We start from the raw sequence: 16,366 nt of genomic DNA, 5'->3' as shown, positions 1-16,366 counted from the left end.
TTGAAGTGGGCGAAACAACTTGATGAGCCTAATTTCTGGTGGAAGGTCAGGATTGATTGAGGATCACTCCTGGTCACAGTTCGTTAGGGTAAAACACCCTTGTTGGTGCTCAGTGACCCACAAAATATACTTCGGATCCTTACCCAACGCTGGGGAAATTGCAGGAGCCATCCCTATCCATTTTAAACCGAACAAACAATCCTGCTCTTGACCAAACTACTACTCTGTCGTAGTCCTAGTAATTAACGTCTCGGTCATGAATCACCTGCCTCGAATATTTCTGGAATTCCGCAGCAAAGTAAGTTCCTGACCTGAGCAGACCACGTGTCCAGAACACCAGCCCTTGCAAAGTCTCATCTCAAAATGACTTTTCCTGAGATCAATGGCCCCCACTGTTTGCTTATCACAATACAGGGCTGGTGCAATGGTCAAGGGATCCTTGACAGCCGCTGAAAAGACGGTCCGGCGAGCTTGAAAAAAACCCTCTTGCCCCGACGGTCAAGCGCGTAAATCCGGGCGTTTATTGTTGACGGCAAGGGGTCAGTCATTCAACAGCCGAACTCTATCTCCATCACCACCGCTGCAGCTTTCACCTCATCCCTTCGCGGTCTTCACATGTCAGTCCGTCTGTCAAGGAAGCTCATCGGAGACCGTCGTCCATCCGACCAGCCGATAAGGCTGCAGTTCTATGCTAGATAACATGCAACAACGCAGTCGATGTCCTCATGCTATCTAGTTCTTGCAGTCGCAGGATCCACACCCCTGTACGATCATGCATCAAGCTCACCCTGTCACCTGGCTGACTACCGAGCTCCTGCAGGCACGCTAGCCTGGTCATCCGAAATCACACCCACTTCTTCATCCAAACTAAGCTTTTAACCTCCTATTTACGGCCCCTTCTCTGGTTAAACCTAGTTTCATTTGTACCCCTGTTTTGATTGGCGGAAGCAGACGGATTAATATATGGCCCCCGCTTGTTAAACCCAACTCAGCCAGGCGCAGCTGGGGTTGAATACACAGAGTAGCGGTAGGGGCTTTCTAGAAGCATTGCGGGTCGTGGACTTTTTACGTCCAGTTTTGTCCGGCACACGCGGCGAGCGCATGGCGGCACTCTGCAAATGTCTGTTCTCTCCCTGCGTGACTGAGAGCCAGAGGGCCATTGGTTCCTTAGCCCCTTGCAGCCTGACATGCCAGCACGGATTCCTCACGACCATGGCACGCCCCGGGCCAGACATGGCTTTTGATTGGCGGTTTATAAAGCACATGGGGGCTAAATCCTGGCTTTTCCTTTCGCAGCGCCAGGAGCGTTAGTCACAATTGCTTTTGTTTGCGACTCTCCGGTCGGTGCACCGAGTCTAATTCAGTTCGAATACCTTCTCGGAGACGTTGGTGACAAACGATGGGCCGTTGACAGCCGTCGGATCCCCAGTTCATCTGATCTATAAAGGGGGCCACGCCACCGTAGGTAAATCTTTAGAAAGTCGCAGATCTTTCCCAAGAGTATCCAGCGCTGTATTACCTGGCTCTCAAGATGTTCTTCCGCAGGGAATTTGGGGTTTTTGCAGCCCTATCTGTGCTGGCCCATGCTGCTCCCGCACCTGCTCCGATGCAGCGTAGAGGTAACACACTCCAATACATCTTGTGAACCGTGAACCTACTAACCTCGCTCAGACATCTCCTCTACCGTCTTGGACAACATCGACCTCTTCGCCCAATACAGCGCAGCAGCTTACTGCTCCTCTAACATAGAGTCCACCGGCACGACTCTGACCTGCGATGTAGGCAACTGCCCTCTTGTCGAGGCAGCCGGTGCCACGACTATTGATGAGTTTGACGAGTAAGCCAAGTTACCTCAGCGTCTTTTCTAGTTGTAATCTGCTCACATCCCCCTAGCAGCAGCAGCTACGGCGACCCGACTGGGTTCATCGCCGTTGACCCTACAAACGAGTTAATCGTTCTGGCTCTCCGGGGTAGTTCCGACATCTCGAACTGGATTGCCGACTTGGACTTCGGCCTCACCTCCGTAAGCAGCATCTGTGATGGCTGTGAGATGCACAAGGGCTTCTACGAGGCCTGGGAAGTCATCGCCGACACCATCACATCCAAGGTGGAGGCTGCTGTCTCCAGCTATCCAGACTACTCCATCGTGTTCACCGGACACAGCTACGGCGCTGCATTGGCGGCCATTGCGGCCACTGTGCTCCGGAACGCCGGATACACTCTTGACCTGGTAGCCTACCCCCACAACACTCTATGCATCTCCCGTTCCCTTCATTTTCAGAATAGTCAATTAACGTAATGGACAGTACAACTTCGGCCAACCTCGTATCGGCAACCTCGCCTTAGCCGACTACATCACGGACCAAAACATGGGCAGCAACTACCGCGTCACCCACACCGACGACATCGTGCCCAAGCTTCCTCCCAAGCTGCTGGGCTACCACCACTTCAGCCCGGAGTACTGGATCACCAGCGGCAATGATGTGACGGTGACTACGTCGGACGTGACCGAAGTTGTGGGGGTGGATTCGACGGACGGGAATGATGGCACTCTGCTTGACAGCACGACAGCTCATAGATGGTATACCATCTACATTAGTGAATGCTCGTAGAGCATTACTGGTGCAGTGCAGTGATAATGTGGACTGGATATAGCTAAGATGGAATGAATTTGTACATAGTTTTCAATAATAACTGGCGAAGTACATATGCTAGTCTGATCATGAAAGTGTTCGTGAGGCATGTTTTGACGTGCGTGAGCCTTGAAGAATGTAGGCTAATGAGAGTGAGAGCAGCAATAGCACCGAAGAATCCCCGACCCGTCCATCCATCCCACTTCAACTTCCAAGTTCAGTTTGAATTGATTAGATTAACTTTCTTCCCCCCCCTCTCCCACACTAAATTCCCGAAGAACTGTTACTACTGACCGGGACACTCTGCACGGCTCGTTCCACCATGCCGTGGCGTAATAAGATCACGTAAAACTCACCACCACGGGAAAAGCACGCTCACGTCAACCACGGATCAACTCATCTACTTGAATCATGCGGGATATATAGATAACCCTCTACGGTAGTATATTAAACAATTTCACTACCAGGAGCTTGGCCAACCTTAGCCCGATTAGAAGCTGAGTAGCTTAGTTACTTACCAAGTTGATCAGATTATTAGCGTAACGGTTGCCAAGGTCGTAAGTGCGTACGTAGGGTACTATTTACCAGTACCCCAAGGAAAATAGCTTCCCCACCACCAGCACCTTTCCTGACGTGATTGTCCTATACTATACTATGCATCACTAGTTATCGGGCATAGTATCTCCGCTTACTGTCCTTCACATGTGAAAGAGGGGTGTTTGCGACCGGGGAATTCCATGTCCGGGATATCCGACGGGGATCTGCGCTTTGCTCTATTTTGGGTTGAAGCAGGGAGATATGAGAGGGTGGAGATGGGGTCATTCATGCCTTCACATGTTTCTGACATTATCTCGGTTTGCTCGTTGATAAGGCAATATGCAGGAGGCTAATTAGTATGCGTATCACGCTATGAAGGTATGCGCGATGGCATAGTAATTGATCCTGCCCTAACTCAAAGAGCAGCTGCTCCGAGCTTTGCTCGCTCCACTGAAAGCTACTGTTGCTTAGTTGGTTAGCGGGTGAATTTTTCTGATAAGGTAGAGAAGTAGTAGTAGACTAGTACTACTATCCTCCATGAACGGTTTGTGCTGTCTCATTCCGATATTATTCTGTATCTATCAGGAAACATGTTTCTGACTTGCAATAGGGATACCTTCGATACAGCACAGTGCTAGATAGCCTTTGTCATGTGCTGGTGCACATGAGGATAGACTGGGTTCGTCTCCTCTCTCACTAAGGTGTACTATAGTAGCCCCAGGGTTCAGAAAGGGTGCGGAAAGGTGAAAGATACCATGCAATGCAAAGTTGGTTAATGGGTAGTATTGGGTATCTATGTGTGGTTATTCCCTATCTAGGTAGGACAGCTTCTGAGACATATATCATTGTGTCGTAGTAGTACTAATGTCAAAACTCAGCATGAACAGTTCGCCATCATGTCCATTCATGATTCAACAAGGGGAGTTTAAATGTGATTCCTAACTCTCGACCCAATCGCCGATACTTCGCCCTAATAGCTATCCTCGGCACATGTAGCACCACATCTACTCATCCAAACACTCATACTCATCCAACTCCAAATCATCCGTCACCAGCTCATCCGCCAGACTCAACTTTCCACAAACAACCCCCCTCAGGAACGCCTTAGCAACGACATTCGCCCCGGCCGCACTGGTATGCGTATGATCGATCGGAAAATACGCATCCACGGTATCCGCCCCCAACGCCTCATATACCTGATCCGTGTAATCAAAATGATTCACGTACGACGTGTCCGCTGTATCTGCGGCGATTTCCGCGTACCCGACGAACCGTGGCGGGTCATCCACGAAAGTGCCCGTTTCCCAAGGGTTATTGGGCGTCTGCGAGGAGATGATGACGGTTGCACCAATCTTCTTAAACGTATTGGAGGCGTTCTCGAGGTACGCGGGGAAGGTAAGGATGGTTTCGTTGACGCCATCGTATTCCGAGTAGCATACTTCGGAGCCTGTGCCGGAACAGTCGGTGCGGCCGTTGTCGCTGGTTGAGAGCGAGCCACCGTCGTTGTGACCGAATTCGATGATCACATAGTCGCCCGCTTCAAGCGTGCTGGCGATGTCGTCGAAGCGGCCTTCGCGCGTGTAAGACCGGGCGCTGCGCCCGGCTACGGCTTGATTGGAGACGGTGATGCCGCTTGAGTTGCTCAGGTATTGGGCGACGTAGTCACCCCAGCCTGTTTGATGGTTAGTTTAAGAAAGCAGTGATGGGTAGGAGGGAGCTACCGGCTGTGTCGGAGCCACCACCACCGCTGGCCATGGTGGAGTCCCCCGCCAGGTAGATGGTTGTGGCGAGGGAGGTAGGGAGAAAGGTTAAGATTGAGAGGCTGGAAACCTTCATTGTGATTGGATATCCGATAGACTAAGGTGGGTGATTGAGTTCGTCTGAAGACCACAGTGCTTGCAGAGTAGGGTTGATATGAAGCGCCAGCGCTTGACAGGCGCATCCATCCATACGTGGAAAAAAGTGTAACATCGGGGTTTGATGCACCGAGACTCGTCCGAATCATTCCGTCTGCAGCAGTAATGGAAACGGAGGTGAAGTGGTAGGTCCGTGATCTGCAGGGACGAGATCGACATGAATTGAGTGATTGATTTAACTGCAGGATGCGGAGTGGATGAGGGGAACTGGTCAGCTGGATCCCCGCATCTGACACGCAGCAAAACCCGTCACACATTGTCCACACATATTGCTGCATCTACAATTCCATAGGAAAATTTCCCTGTTCGGAGAAATCGTCAGGGTGCAAAGTGAATAAGCCGCTGGGCAACTGCTCTCGCAAGAGGGGCTCTATGCAGGTTGACATCATGCGCTGGCAAAGCCATGGGGAAAAATCAGCGAAGAGAGGAGGTTCTCAGTTCTCATCAAGGTATAGAATCACGTAACACCGACTCCATGTGTTCAACACGCTAGCTCCTGGTCTATCGCTGGCAACGGGTGATCCCACTTTACGGCCCCCACGAACGGCTCCGTAGCAGGGGCGTACCCCAGCACAGGGCACTGCTTCATCGCACGTGCGCCTAGGAAGTTGATCAGAAACCCTTCAACGACCTCCCACGACAGGATGTACCGCGCTGCAAGGAAGTATAGCGTGTTGGCCCACGCATGCAATCGCGTTGTCCTCGCAGATTGTCCCGCATCCGAACGAACTGGCCCGGCGCGTTCTTCTTCATATTCGTTGAATATCTGACCGAGCGTGGCAGCGTCTAACAATCCCCCTGCTGCGCTCTGCAGCGCCTTGTGCAACCCGTTGCACAGTACCACCACGTCCTTGATGCCATTATTGAAACCTAGTCCAGCGTTGGGAGTGTATTTGTGACAAGCGTCTCCCGCGAGAACGATCCGTCCCCAACCCCAGTGCTGGAGAATGCCTTCCTCCAGGTTGGCCATGCCCGAGGTAAACCGCTCCGTGTACACGTCTTTCACCTTCAGAGTATCGGTGATAGGAAAATCGGCAAACCGTGCCGCCATTGCCTCGATATCTTCCGTCGTGTAGTCTACTCGATCGGAAGTTGGCTGTGGCAAACGCTCGTAAAGGAAGATCCATCCACGATCGCGCCCGGAGAGGTACATGACCGAATAGTCCTTGCTTTGGGTTTCAGTGGCATGTCCGACGTCAGTCCGTCGGGGAAAGCTGCACCACAAGCATTTGTACTCGGCTTTGAAGGGTTTTGCGGCATCCCAACTCCGAGTGGGGTCTGCGGCCAGGGCGAGTTGGCGCATCAACTGCCGGGTTTTGCTGTGAACGCCGTCGGCTCCAAGGACCATAGATCCTTCGAACGAGGTCCCATCAGCGCAGGTGACTCGAACCCCGGTGTCGCTTGACTCGATATCGCTGACCCTTTTACTGAATAGGTATTTTGCCTTGGCCTTGTCCGGAAGCGAATTGTATAGGGTCTGGATCAAGTGTGCGCGATGGAACGCGACCGGGGCGATCCCATGACTGTCAGTGTCAGTTTTCCGCCGACATCATCGAGGGAGCTGTCAGGTAAAGCGGGACGCAGTACGTACTTTCTCCGCATGATTTGGAAAGGGTTGGTATTGCGGAATACCTGTCCCTCTCGTGTATACGCCTGGACCTGGCGAAGTTCCGCCCCAATGGCTAACAACTGGTCGAGCAGACCTAGCTGGTGCATAATGCGCAGAGATGGGGCTCCAAGGACCAGACTAGCACCTTGATCGTGGAGTACTGAGTCTCGGCGTTCGAGCACGACAAAGTCGATGCCAGCGCGGGCGAGTGCATGCGCCGCAGTAAGGCCGACCGGGCCACCACCCACGACAATAACCTTGAAAGGAGAGCTGGACATTTTAGAGGCAGAGTAAGGAAACCGGCGTTTATCTTGATTCATGGGAGGAATGGCCAGGAATGTGGGCATCTGTGGAATTCTTATACGGACTACCAGGATGTCGGACCGGCTCTCGTCAATTCCGGACACCTAGACATGGCTGCGTAAGGTCCGTCCGCTTGGTTTGGGAAAGAGCGGCTGGTGCTGGAATACTAGGCATATGGGGAGCAGACAACCTACAAGTCAGGGAAGTCTAACATGGCGACATATGGTGGGCCTAGGAGGTATAGGGATCCGCGATTGGCCCGCGAGTCTATCAGATCATCACAGATGGGGCGGGCTTCGGATAGAATCCATCGGGTTGAATCTCCATTGGTGGAGGGGTGAATGTCAAGACTCAAGAGGTTGACCCATTAGCGCAATGATCGGCCGGCAATTCGGGAAATGTGTACTTCCACAGTAACTATCTAGCTGGTGTGGCCCTCATTGCTATGGCCAACTGGAGTCTCCGCGACTGTTCTGAATTATATCCGGGCGTGAAACGAGCGACTCCAGACGGACGGCCATTCGGGAAGCTGATTGCAATTCGAGATATCATTGTTTGCAACGAGTGAGATGAGAAAGCACATGAGAAGGACCTAGCTAGAAAGACAAGGTTTAGAATGGGTCCGGGCCGCGAATGCTGGAATTCTCTGGTTCCAGATAGTTAAGTGATTAGTAGCCTAGATAACTATGTTTCCCTAAAGCCCGCTGACTCATAGGACATAACGTTAACTAACTGAGTTAGTTCCATTTCAATTGGGAAACGGTGGCGGTGGTGCAGTGGGGATGGACAGGAAACTCGTCTCTCAATCTAAAATCAACTTTTGTGCAAAGGATTTGAAACATAAACAGGTCGGACTCGTCGGATGATCCAGCATCTGTGGTCTAACTCGTAGTGGTTAGTTGGGCACCCACACGCGACAGGGTCAGACCGGAGCTGGGAAAACTGTTCAGTCAGAGTCAGAGACATTGTGATATTTGAAAAGGCTTTATATACATAATAAAGTCTCTTGTGATACTGAGTTATTTAAGCTATATAATAATTCTTTACCGATATGTATGAATAGGTTTTGATTCAATGTTGATTCTGATAACTTACTGTATTAGGGTGATTATATAATCATTCTCCTAATTTACCAAGTTAGTACTATAAAGAGCCTTAGTACGTAATATATATTTAGAATTAAAAAATGATTTCTATCTTTGAATGTAGCTGAATATCAACTGTTTAAATTATCTTTCATTTATAATTAATATTAATTAGATCATGACAATAGCGATGTAAAGCCCGGAGGTGGTTTTGGAATCTTTCATCTGGATGCAGCCCATATCCAAGGTGCAGTACCTGACAGTCCAAGACGACGCAGCGTGCCTGGTCGGGTTCGACAACCGGCCACGAGTTCGAGTCGAATCAGTAGGTTGAGTACCCTAATAATTCCGGTTACCTAGCACTAATATTTTTGTATCGGTAGTCTCATAGGTAAGAATTAAAAACACAGAAATTGAATCATTGCTTCTTCAATATATACATTTTAAGTAAGCTCCGTTATAGCACCTACCTACTCAAGCTACGTAACTAGTTGTCTCGGAATCAAACTTGGAATCCCTGTCCAAGTTACTGAATCAGAAATGACCTTGGAGATATTCTGGCTTACTGGACTAGAATCATGGTTCTTTGAGTCTGACTCGAGTCACTAACTTTCACAACCCTGAGCCCAATGCATGCCTTGGACTTGCCCAATCACAGGGCAGGAAAGGCGCTTGAGGTGAGGGGATAGCTCAGGCTGGCTGCCCAAGATCAGCTTCAGTAACTTCAAGACGCTGAACTCTGCCAAACCAAGACTCACCAGACCCCTTCCCATGACTACTTGTATACGTGCCTAGGTAGATCTCAGGTTCGTATGTTTCTAGTTAGCCGATGGATCACCTCCCCTCCATATTGTCGCCCATGCGGGCCTCGCCACAAGTACCGTATTTGGATTACAAACCTAGATACGACGGCGGTGGGTTTGACGCCTTTCCCTCGCGATGCGGAATCGACACGGACAAACTACAACGAGGCGACCTCGGGGCGCACACAATCGACAGCATCATGCCGTTTCTGCAGGAGTGGCTCTTCTTCGGCCTACTGCAAGAAGTCTTCGAGGTCGCCCATGTTTCATTTCGGCGGGAAGACTTCGTGGCCAAGGCCACCGCCATACCGGGCCAATACCGGATATCTACAGCAAACTTACCAAAATACCTCTGGTCGTGGACTGCTAATACTGTTTGGGTCCGGGACAATTTTGGCGAATTCGATCACCAGAAGAGGAGAGTTGAAGAGATCCTGAAGCTGAGCAACCTGTGCCTCAACGCCGTCATTCGTCTCCAGGCCGCGCATAGAGGGACCGAACCTGCTACCGGCCCTGTGTTGCTCTCTCTTGCAATCGTGGGAGAATCTTTAGACTCAGAGCGAGACACAGTATTTCTCTCCCAGCGTGAGGAGTTCTACGGCACTTTAACATGGGAGACCCCCGAATTCTGCAGAAAGCTCCTCCTGGAGGCTGGATGTTGCATTGGCGAAGTCAACGCTCTCCGCAGGGACTTCCCGAGCGTGTCGTCCCTTTATTATCTGGCCACGTGGGATCGTTCTGCATCCAAAGCGGACCACTCTCAATGTGCAGAGACGTGTCTCGCACGTCAAATTGACGAGAAGACGTATGCGACGAAACACACAGGCGAAGGCTGTTCCTGCCATCATCTTCCAATCGACATGACAGCCATCTTCAACATCGTGGACCAAGGGCAGATTCCGCTTATCTTGTTCTCTAATGGAAAAGTTCGAGTTCAACAATCACCCTCAGGCAACATTGATGAAGATACACGTCCAGTCCCGTATGTTGCCATTTCTCATGTGTGGTCAGATGGCCTAGGCAACACGAAAGCGAATACGCTGCCGCGGTGCCAGCTTGAGAAAATCCAGCAGCTTGTCAATGCGCTATATCAAGGAGTTTGCGGACATAGGAACGAAGTCCCGTTTTGGATGGACACCCTCTGCGTGCCGCTGGAATCGATCTATCGAAAGAAGGCTATCCGGGCAATGTCCGAGGTATACATGCGTGCTGAGAAGGTCCTGGTTCTGGATGCTTCCCTGCAGATTATCGACGTCCGAGCACCCATCCATGAATGCATGATGCGCGTCGTTACTGCGCCATGGGCGACACGGTTGTGGACATTTCAGGAGGGGGTTCTGGCGGAGCAGCTCCATTTCCAATTCTGCGGTGGCACCATCCGGCCGACTGCGCTGGAGGCAAGGTCGCAAACCGAGGGCAAAAGCCATATCGCCCTTGCCAACTTTCTCTGCCGTAACAAGTCCGCTCCCGAGTTACCAGGAGAGTCAACCCTCCTGAGGCTAGTGAGAGCGCTCGCCAGGGGACTACAGTCGTCGGATGTCTCCGCCTTCCCAGGAGATTGGGAACGACATGAACAGTGGGCGCATCTCGCGGCCCAGTGTCTTGACTTTCCAACTACCACGACGAAGCACTCTTCCGCTCCCTGCGCGGCAACTTCTCAAGCCCCGTCTACCTCTCTGGGGTGAAGGCGATGATGAAGATTCTCGGCGGCCACCACCTTCGCGACATGAGCCCGTTCCCGAACCTTGTGCGCGAAAGATGGGGCGACCTCCCGGGAAGCACTCTCTACAACTTCCTTCCCTCGGTGGGCATCCGCACTACCAGCAAGGCCGAGGACGAGACCCTGTGCCTCGCGGGCGTTCTGGGGCTCGACGTCCAGCCACTCCTAGAATGCGACAAAACCGACCGGATGAAAACCTTCTTGTCGCTCCTGGACACCATTCCACCAGATCTGATCTTTGCACCGGGCCCCAGGTTGCAGGACGCCGGATACGGGTGGGCGGCGACGTCTTTCTTGGGCGCTATCCACGAGCCATTGACGCAGCTCATACAAGCTTCTCAGCTCCTTCAGCCAGGCCTGCTACAGGCCCGGGGCCTGAGGGTCGTGCTACCTGGGCTGAGGGTGAGGAATTCGGTACTGCCGGAGAGCGATGTCGTGTTCGCATTTGACGGATATTCACGGATGAAGCTCCAACTCACGCCAGGAGGACGATGGAGCACGTACAACGAATCAGACGGTCTGATGGTGGTTATGTCACAATATACAGAAAGGGGCGCCGTGGTGCTGTTAGAAGAGAGGCAGGAGGGGACATGGTATGTGAAATTCCAGGAGCTGCTTACGGTTGAGGTCTACGAGAAGGGGTTTGAGCCGTCCGTATCTGCGGAGGAGCTGGATGATGACACTGTATGGTGCGTCAATTGAATACATTGAAGAGATGTTGTCTTCTAAATGTCAGCGACCCAATACCAACGGGAATCGATGATTCGGACATGGTAGCACTTATACCCTTCCAAGCCTCATGCTTTCGGTTGATGTCAACTGCAGCGGTATGCAAAGGTCACGGTCAAAAATTGGCAAGAAAATATATCGCCTGAAAATGGATATTTACAGTCAAAAATCAAGTGGTTGAAGAATTGTTAATCTGCGGTACCGGCTCTGGACCGGTGCGCCATTGTTCAGATTCCATTGTTACATTCGACCAGCGGATACGGTGACCGGGTCCATCGGCAGTTCATGTTGGCATCAACTCCGAGTACTGCATGTCGGCTTTCTGCTCCAAAACATGAGTCTTTCGATACACAATCGATTGATCCGCGGCCATGGCCGAGTTTAAAGAGATGTTTTCAAGCGGAGTATATAATATTACACCATGGTTCAAAACTTCAGTGTCCACTCTCTTCTCTCTGATAAAGCAACTAAGGGTACCGCATTAAGGGGCTTTTAGACCGAGTCGAAACCCACAGCTATGCCATGTAGCTATCTTAGTAGAGACAGCCATACATATATGCTGTAAGGAATCGAGTTTATAATTAAATATAACATGCGGGACGATGTTGATAGTCACTGTCGAAGCACATCGAAAGATGTAGTCTACCACTATTATGGAGAACTGCACCTTCCACGTCATGTCGTTGCTCCTTCTCAACCTGACATTGAACACAACTATATGACTCAATAGAGCACTCAGTAAGGCTCAGGTATGTTTACTTACACATACTTCATCCTCCTATCTCAGATCTTACCCCCCACCCATAATGTCAACCGACATCAACTACAACGACCCCCTACCGGGAAATGACATCGATAACTTGATAGACAAAACCCTCTACTCGAAGGGCATACGGACCACCCTCCGTCACGAGACACCCTTGGTATTTTATACCTCACCACTGAACTCTATCCTATCACCATAAGCTGACATAGCGACCCAGATGAAGGTGTACGGCATCAAATTCGACTTTTCTCACCCAGAGGCCGATCGCGACTACATCGAAAGCCCATATCAGTCACTCTTCATAGCTGTCAAAGCAGCCTTGGCACTTGCGAATACAGATGCCTTCACTCAAGTATTCTCCCTATGTGGAATCCATGAGGAACACTGCAGAGGCCCGTTTCCCCCAATCGAGAAGGTCATGGTGGAGAATCGCTCGTCGGTCTACCATTTTCATGCCCGTGGGAACCTCTCCCAGCGATTAGTTATTGTTCCGGAGATACTCTTGGACGGAGTGTTTGCAGAACCATATGACAATGATCCACAGAGACAGCAGAGCCTTGAATGAATGACCGGCAGGACCAGCCATGGCTCATGTCAAACTTATTCTCCCGTTGCTGGACTTTATGAAAGAACTGATGGGAACATCTTTGTCTCCTTGAATGTGGTACTTAGAGCAACTACAGCCTGTCTGAAGGTTCTGCCTTTTGCTGTCCCTCTCACATACCTTCAAAGGCCTGTGACACGGTTACCGGGAACACACTTATTGCCCCGACTGATGGGAGCAACAACTGATCCTGAAGACAGTGCGCCTGTCAAGGCTATTTGGACACTCTGATTTGATCTCTCGGTAGTTGAGTTAGATAGAATAAAATTACCCATATTATATTATTTACATCAACACGATATTCACCAAACTGCGCTATGTAAAAGGTATCAAGCAAATGCTCACCGGAATCTGTAGAGGATCCCATTCCACTGCCGACATATGATTAATTATACTTGTAGATGGTATCGTGCAAAAGAAAAGCAGCTCATTAGTCATGTCTCATAAGGCCACCATCCGCTGCTCATGCTTAGTCCATCTCCTCCAACGCTGCCTTGACCAGCCCGCGCTTCTCCACCCGCTGATAGTACTGGCCTAGGTTTGGGTAGCGCTTGTCCGAGAGCAGTGTTGTCGACCGCGCAATTTCCCTCAGAACGGGCCACAGCGCGCAGTCATCAATGCTGAACCCAGCGCCGCCCAGGTAGGTCTGCCCTGTCAGGGCCTGCTCCCACCGCGTCAAAGCGAACTCACCAGTTCCTGGGCCTCGTGAGTCGCGCCAACCGGCCAGGAGATCGTCGATAGCCGCCAGTTGACTTCCCCCGCGTAGGGCATCAAGCTCTGGTCGCACTAGCTCTGCGGCGTGCTGCGCAAAGTGGGTCAAGATGGTGACGTCACCAGCTATTTGGGTTCCGTCAGCGGCAATATAAAGTGGCCGTATGTCGTTTCCTGCGGCGCGCGCAGGCATTGATTCGGTTTCGTAGCGGATTCCATTCTCGCTCAGGCACAGCCGCACCCGCAGATTAGCCACGGCATCCGGTCCAAGGATGAGCTTGCTTGTACCCGCCATGACAAAATTGACCACGTCGAACCCGCTTCCATACACCTGCTCCCAATCGAACTCTGTGGAGTGGTTCTCTTCTCCAAATGCCCGGATGATGCGCTCCGTCTCGCTTGCATCTCCATGAATTACTGGCTGTGCCTGCTGCTGTGACTTTGACACTGCGCCCTGGCCCCAAATGGTGTCGCCGGCTGGGTTAAGGAACGTGCCAATGTGACGGAAGGTCAGGGAAATGCGCTGCCCCTTGTAAGCGCGCTCTTCCATCGACTTCTCCGTTTCCGGCCGCTTGTCCGGTCGGATGCCGTGAAGCCACCGCCGGTTTGTCTCATCTCCAAGAATGAACAGCGATTCGTGGGGCATGGGGATACGTTGTGTCTGTCGGCCCGACTCTCCACCTTCTGCGGCACCCTTGGTGCGGAGAACCATGACTCGCTGAGCACCGAGACTAACATTGCAGATTGAGGAACCTCGGACGATATCAAGGGTCTTGTCAGAATGCTCGGAAATTCGGTCTTGCCCATCCCGGTAAAGCTGAATGAGCGCATGGTTCAACGGGTGCCCGAGAATGCGCTCCACAATCGCGCGAACCTTGTTCACTGTGGCCGTGAAGGGTTGCAGTGGCGGCGACTCATCAGCCGGATGGCGATAGATAGGTATTGATCCGTCCTCTAATGTTTTGCCTTGCACCGCTACTAAACGGGGCACCTGGCCTGACAGATGATACATCTTCTGCCATGACACTTCCGCGCGAATCTTCTCGAAGGCCTCGGATGGCAGGTCGAGATCATAGATGATACGGGAATCTCCCTCACCGATCACGTCGCCCGGTCGGTATATATCGGTTTTCTTGGACTTGCCGCTGCGTCGCTTGTCCGACCGAGACGCGGGTTCTGTCTTTGCATCTGGCCGTTTTGAACGTCGCACTCGAGTGCGAACCTTCTTCTCCCCCGACCCACCGGGCGTCGCTCCACGAGCTGAATCCCCATATCGAGCACGTGAACGAGTCAAGGAAGCTAGCTCTTTCAGGTCTCCATCCTCGTTATCGGTGAACTCCGCCAAAATATCATCAATCCTGCGGCGTCGGCCCCCGCTTGATCCTGATTCTGGACTCTCCTCCTTCGTCGTGGGGGAGGCGCTCGGTCTCACCTCTAGTTCATCCAGAACATTTTCGATACCAGCGGGAGTCAGTGACTGCAACGGGCGCGGGCTCCCTTTGCGCGCAATCTCGTCTGTCTCCTCCCAGTCCAGCTCTTGAAATAATTCTTGAGTTGTAATACCATTGGCTCCGAAGATGTCAGCCATACGGCGCATCGCTTCCTCATGGCGCGTAAAACTGCGGAACCCGAGACAGTCTTCGATGAGTGTTACAGTGAATCCATGGCGCACGGCATCAAGGGCTGTGGCGTAAACAGAGGTATTGGACAGCGACCCGCAGAGATATAGTTGGGTGATAAACCTCGTGCGGAAGTACAGAATTAGGCCTTGATCCTGCAGGGCGGAGTATTCAAACTTGTCGACTAACATATCCGCCTCGTTGTCAATGGCAGCCAGTATTGGGGCCGGGAATTGTGTGCCAGTCGATTGGGGAATACAGCATCGTGGAGATTCGGTAGAGAGAAAGGCTTCTTCATCAACGGGTCCGGCACGATCGGCGGCGGAGGGATCGAATGCATCTTCGTCAGGAGTCTGCGTTCTGGTCTCTCGGTCCATGCGACCGAGCACGATGAGGTCCTGTGCGTCTGTCGGGCTGATCAAGGGCTGTCTTTCTTGGTAATGAGAACGCACCCACACCACCTCACCGTTGCGCCGAAAGGCGGTCGCAAGCTGAGGCAAGAGATCGAGGAAATCGGCGGTGTTGGAGACGTGCAACGCGCCATTCGGTCGTACAAAGTCATTCTGAAAGTCAAGCAAAAGAAGGGCCTTTCCGGTGGCGATCGCGGGTAGGTTGGTGAATTGGGCAAAGAAACTCATTGTCTGCACATGGTCATTCGGAGGCGGACAGGAGCGGGGGAATCGATGCGGTGTGGACGGCAGATCGACTGGGGTGACAGTCGGAGGCCAAGGTTAGGGGAGTGGGACAAAGTGCATGAGAATGAGCAAGGGGGAATGATGAAGAAGGACGGGGATGAAAGGATGAGGAGGCAGCAGCGAGAGAAGAGCTGAGGAAGAAGTTGTGAAGCTGAAGATGTTGGGGGGAATTCGGGGATTGTTTGGCCTGTTTGCCGAGCAGCCTCAGGCAGCGGGGCAGAAACCGCAATCTCGTGACTGCTGCTCGGAACCCTTTTCCGCCGGCCGGCTTATCCCGCACTGTTCCCCGAACTCACCCTATATCTACATTCAGGACACAATAGACGCTACTAAGTAACTATCGATCTCCAGAGTAGGATCTACACACCACTATTTCCTTCCGGCCTGCTCTGGTGGCAGTACTATTGACACATTAACCCTCCTTGTCCTTGGTCTCAAGTCTTAGTTCACTCCAGTCGGAACTCATGGCAGGTGGTCTTTCAGCAAACGTCATACGTCAGCATCATTATCACACTCTTCGCGGCACTCTGCTCCTAAATATCGGCCTCGGCTTATGTGAATATTTTGGTAGACTGACTATAAAGTGAGTCTTACGTCATTTGAGACGGCGTTTAGTCGGGGGTCTTCAAATCCCCC

General features: G+C 51.8%; 7 protein-coding genes across 7 annotated transcripts; 4 read left to right on the top strand and 3 right to left on the bottom strand.

Moving 5' to 3' along the window:
* Positions 1-1,531: 1,531 nt before the first annotated feature.
* Positions 1,532-2,612, top strand: AKAW2_40186A (lipase family protein; the record flags this gene model as incomplete). The annotated part of the gene is made up of 4 exons (XM_041688489.1): positions 1,532-1,619; positions 1,672-1,837; positions 1,894-2,230; positions 2,307-2,612. 4 exons carry the CDS (start codon positions 1,532-1,534, stop codon positions 2,610-2,612), a joined length of 897 nt encoding a protein of 298 aa, XP_041542269.1.
* A 1,562-nt stretch (positions 2,613-4,174) lies between these two features.
* Positions 4,175-5,006, bottom strand: RHA1 (rhamnogalacturonan acetylesterase RgaE; the record flags this gene model as incomplete). The annotated part of the gene is made up of 2 exons (XM_041688488.1): positions 4,175-4,842; positions 4,892-5,006. The coding sequence occupies 2 exons, from the start codon at positions 5,004-5,006 to the stop codon at positions 4,175-4,177; spliced, it is 783 nt and encodes a 260-aa protein (XP_041542268.1).
* Positions 5,007-5,567: 561 nt separating this feature from the next.
* Positions 5,568-6,973, bottom strand: AKAW2_40184S (FAD-dependent oxidoreductase; the record flags this gene model as incomplete). The annotated part of the gene is made up of 2 exons (XM_041688487.1): positions 5,568-6,609; positions 6,678-6,973. 2 exons carry the CDS (start codon positions 6,971-6,973, stop codon positions 5,568-5,570), a joined length of 1,338 nt encoding a protein of 445 aa, XP_041542267.1.
* A 1,969-nt stretch (positions 6,974-8,942) lies between these two features.
* Positions 8,943-10,571, top strand: AKAW2_40183A (uncharacterized protein; the record flags this gene model as incomplete). The annotated part of the gene is made up of 1 exon (XM_041688486.1): positions 8,943-10,571. One exon carries the CDS (start codon positions 8,943-8,945, stop codon positions 10,569-10,571), a length of 1,629 nt encoding a protein of 542 aa, XP_041542266.1.
* Positions 10,572-10,576: 5 nt separating this feature from the next.
* Positions 10,577-11,308, top strand: AKAW2_40182A (uncharacterized protein; the record flags this gene model as incomplete). The annotated part of the gene is made up of 1 exon (XM_041688485.1): positions 10,577-11,308. One exon carries the CDS (start codon positions 10,577-10,579, stop codon positions 11,306-11,308), a length of 732 nt encoding a protein of 243 aa, XP_041542265.1.
* An 833-nt stretch (positions 11,309-12,141) lies between these two features.
* Positions 12,142-12,666, top strand: AKAW2_40181A (uncharacterized protein; the record flags this gene model as incomplete). The annotated part of the gene is made up of 2 exons (XM_041688484.1): positions 12,142-12,258; positions 12,319-12,666. The coding sequence occupies 2 exons, from the start codon at positions 12,142-12,144 to the stop codon at positions 12,664-12,666; spliced, it is 465 nt and encodes a 154-aa protein (XP_041542264.1).
* Positions 12,667-13,174: 508 nt separating this feature from the next.
* Positions 13,175-15,673, bottom strand: AKAW2_40180S (isochorismatase family protein family; the record flags this gene model as incomplete). Its single annotated transcript, XM_041688483.1, has 1 exon — positions 13,175-15,673. The coding sequence occupies one exon, from the start codon at positions 15,671-15,673 to the stop codon at positions 13,175-13,177; it is 2,499 nt and encodes an 832-aa protein (XP_041542263.1).
* Between the last annotated feature and the right edge of the window lie 693 nt (positions 15,674-16,366).

Source organism: Aspergillus luchuensis, chromosome 4 (assembly GCF_016861625.1).
Source record: "Aspergillus luchuensis IFO 4308 DNA, chromosome 4, nearly complete sequence".
Taxonomy (NCBI): Eukaryota; Fungi; Ascomycota; class Eurotiomycetes; order Eurotiales; family Aspergillaceae; genus Aspergillus; species Aspergillus luchuensis.
The sequence above is the reverse complement of the archived record's forward strand: the minus strand, read 5'-3'. Positions and strand labels throughout refer to the sequence as shown.